At 36.4% G+C, this 3,941-nt stretch overlaps 1 protein-coding gene across 1 annotated transcript; it reads right to left on the bottom strand.

Moving 5' to 3' along the window:
- Positions 1 to 1,232: 1,232 nt before the first annotated feature.
- Positions 1,233 to 3,433, bottom strand: LOC132631262 (uncharacterized). Its single transcript, XM_060346860.1, has 5 exons — positions 3,194 to 3,433; positions 2,741 to 2,957; positions 2,169 to 2,673; positions 1,677 to 1,970; positions 1,233 to 1,515 (listed from the first exon to the last, which is right to left on the bottom strand). Exons 1-5 carry the CDS (start codon positions 3,431 to 3,433, stop codon positions 1,233 to 1,235), a joined length of 1,539 nt encoding a protein of 512 aa, XP_060202843.1.
- Between the last annotated feature and the right edge of the window lie 508 nt (positions 3,434 to 3,941).

The following is a 3,941-nucleotide window of genomic DNA, read 5'->3' as shown; positions in this document are numbered from 1 at the left end:
ATAGCTCTTGCCTCAGCTAAAACATTAGAGTTGATCCCCAGTTCCTTACATTCTGCATAAATCAAATTTCCATGCCAATCTCTTCCACAATAACCATAAGAACTAGGCCCAGGATTACCCTTAGATGCACCATCAGTATTGCACTTGTACATCTCTCATCAGGCAATTTCCAGTAAACAGTCTTAGTGATCAGAATAGGCTTATACCCCTCTAAAAATGTCACCAGTTTAGGCCAAAGAAAAGGAATATTTTTCAGCCATGGATATCTGATTTTTGTTAGATAGAACATGTTCCTATTCACCTCATGTACTACTTTATTAAGGCTCACCTTTCCTCCATGTTTAATAATGTTCCTTCTCTTCCACAGCTCTCATGTGATCATAGCAGGCACTGCATGTAAAATTGGCTTGAATTTTTCTACACACTCAATCTTCCACCAAGTTTCGATAACCTGATGAATCTGAACAAAATTCATTTGTTTACCCACTGCTTGTCTAAATACATTCCACACCTCTGAAGCAAATTGACTAGTTAAGAATAGATGTTTGATATCTTCCTGTTGTGGGATAGCACAACAATAACACCTTGAAACCACAAGAATCCTTATCCTCCTTAATGTATCATCTATAGGTAGGATAGATTTCCATAGCCTCCACCAAAAAAATGAAATTTTGAATGGCACACCCTTAATCCACAAATATTTGAAGTCTGCTATTTCCTGCTTCCTCTGCCTCAATATGTTCCATGCACTATTTACAGTAAATTTTTCTATGCTATTAGGCATCCACTAAGGTCTATCCCACTTTCCTTCCAACTCCTCTATATGAATTTCTGCCCTGATGTGCTCCACTATGTCTGTTGGAAAGTATTGACTAAGCAAATTGTCTTTCCAAACACCTTCCTCTATAAGTTCTGCCACATGTTGTATATCTTCATTTAAGGGAAAATCAATAGGAACTACATAATGTAGAGCACCCAATTTTGTCCAATTCTCATACCAGACATTAGTAGTACCTCCCTTAATCTGCCACCAGATCTCATGCTCCATTGCTTCCCTGACTTGAAGCATTTTCTTCCAAACTTGAGTCCCCCCTTTCTATTGAACCAATGTAGGAATTTCTTTCTTGCAATACTATTCCACGCGTAGTTTGCCCATAAAGAAGATGTGGTTCTAAATCTCCACCATAATTTAGCAAATAAGGCATTAGATACATCAAAAAGAGATTTAAATCCTAATCCACCTTCAAATGTAGGAACACATACATCCTTCCAAGCAATCCAGTGTCTACTCCTTCCTTCTTCCTTGTTACTCCAAAAAATCTGGAAAATATCCTATGTAGCTTCTTAATTACACATTTAGGGGGTGCAATCACTAAAAAGAGATGACTTGGCATACTTTGAAGTAAACTATTGATTAGTACAACTTTTCCTCCAAAAGACAGTAACTTTCCTTTCCAAGAGTGTAGTTTTCCTTTCAATTTCTTGAAAATATCAGCATAATAAATTTTCTTTTTCCTGGAATGACAAATAGGACACCCTAGATAAGTGAAAGGAAATTTCCCCTTAGCAAAACCAGTGATGTCCTCCACTGGTTCAAACAGATTATTGCCCACCTTAGAGTACACATAAATGAACTCTTAGAATTATTGATTAACTGCCCAGAGGTCTGTACCTACCTCTTCAATATCTGCATGATTCTCCCTAGAGAGTAAGGATCAGCAGAAACAAAAATAATTGTATCATCTACATAGGCTAGGTGATTCAGTGGACTAGTCCACTTTGGCATCCCGTACCCAATATACTTGTCATTATCAAATAAACCATTTAGTGCCCTTGAAAGTACCTCTGATGAGAGTAGAAATAAAGTAGGGGAAAGAGGATCCCCTTGTTTCACTCCTCCAGAAGAGTGAAAAAATCCAGTAGCTTGTCCATTTAGTAGCATAGAATACCAATTGTTCTCTATCAACCTCCTAATAAGAATGATAAGATACTCTACAAAACCTATATTCCTTAACACATGCATTAAATACTTCCAAGAAACTCTATCATAAGCCTTATCCATATCCAATTTGATAACCACATTTGCAAGCTTTCCCCTTATCCTAATTTATGAGACTATCTCCTGAGTGAGAAATATATTTTCAAATATACTCCTCCCTTTTACAAACCCTGATTGATTTGAAGAAATAAATGAAGGTATAATGCTTTCTCTGTCATGCAAGACCTTTGAAATCACCTTATTAATGAAATTAGATAAACTGATAGGTCTCATATCTGAAAATGTTTGCACAGACTGTTTCTTAGGAATTAGAACCAGATTTGTATGAGTAATGGATTTAGGAAGTTCTTTACCATCAAAGAAAGCCAAAACTACAGCATGGACATCATTTCCTACAATATCCCAACATTGCTGATAAAATAAGCCTGTGAAACCATCTGGTCCACTAGCACTGTCCCCCATCGAAGCAAACACTTCCCCTTTGACCACCTTTTTAGTTAGATAAGAACACAAAGCCACATTTTGTTCATGTGATACCATTGCTGGAACATGTTGAAGGATTACAAAATCTTCAGTATCACCTTCTTGCTTGAACTGATTACTGAAAAACTTCACTGCTTCCTCTGAGATCTGTTCCACTGAATCCAGCCACACTATTCTATTGCAATTTTTTCCTTTTACCATGAACATGATTATGGGAAAAATTAGTGATTCTGTTTCCTTCAATGAACCAAGTAACACCTGCTTTCTGCTTCCAATACTGCTCTTCAATATTTAGATACTTTGTTAGCTCAGCTTGAGCCTTTTGAAGAACAATTCTATTGATAATGCTAGGATCCTCTTCAAACAATTGTTCCTTCACCTTAGCCACCTCTTCCCTGATAGATAATTGCTTAAAAATATCGCCATAAGTCTCTATGCTCCATTTAGATAAAGCCCTTTCGAGATTCTTTAATCTCTATTTAAATGCCAAGAAAGGTGTCCCCATAAATTCTGTCTGCCAATGTTGCTTAACCGCCTTCTTGAAAGACTCATGTTGAATCCAAAAATTCAAAAACCTAAAAGGTTTCTTCAGACTGATAGCAGTTTCCCCACAAGATAATAATAATAGAGGGGAATGATCAGACAAGATCTTGTTCTGGTCAAATGTTCCACTTCTATTTGAGGAAATACTTCCTGAAAATGGGAATTTACCATGATTCTATCCAACCTTTTGAAAATACAGTCCTCTACTGCTCTATCATTCCACCAAGTGTATGGACTCCCTTTAAACCCCATGTCAAATAATTCACAAGAAGTTACACAAAAAGCAAAATCTTCAGTTTCATTCAGAGTTACAGGTGCACCCCCAAGTTTCTTTTCATCTGATAAAATAACATTAAAATATCCTCCAATCATCCATGGAAAGTTCAATGAACTTGCAATTTGATACATGTCATCTCACAATTCTTGCCTCTCTCTCTCATCACACTTTGCATAGACAAAAGAAACTATGATATCTTTTTCTATGTTTTGGTGATTAATCTTCAAGGTGATTTGTTGTTCTGCATCCATTAAGACTTCCCATTGTACTGTAGCCTCAACAATAACCCAAATTTTACCATTCTTATTAGCAATACCAGTCTCCATGCCAAGTCTACTTGTATATTTTTGCAAATGTCTACCATTCTGAAAAGGTTCCAATAGAGCAACTATGAAACATTTGTGTTGATTCTGTAAGTTGATGAGCCTCTGAAAAGCCTGTTGAGTGTTAACAGACCTAATATTCCAAATTATAGCTTTAATCATCATTTAACTTTTGAAGAAACAGTCCTCTTTGAAGTTCTCTTGGTTTGAATGACCTCATGAACTTTATGTTTCTTTCCACTCTTAACTAAAGCCTTTTGTGATAAACCAGCTTCTCTAGCTACTTTGTGAATGTTGTTGGCTCTGTTTTCCATTC

This window comes from Lycium barbarum, chromosome 3 (genome assembly GCF_019175385.1).
Source record: "Lycium barbarum isolate Lr01 chromosome 3, ASM1917538v2, whole genome shotgun sequence".
Taxonomy (NCBI): domain Eukaryota; kingdom Viridiplantae; phylum Streptophyta; class Magnoliopsida; order Solanales; family Solanaceae; genus Lycium; species Lycium barbarum.
Note: the sequence above shows the minus strand (reverse complement) of the source record. Positions and strands in the feature narration are given on the sequence as shown.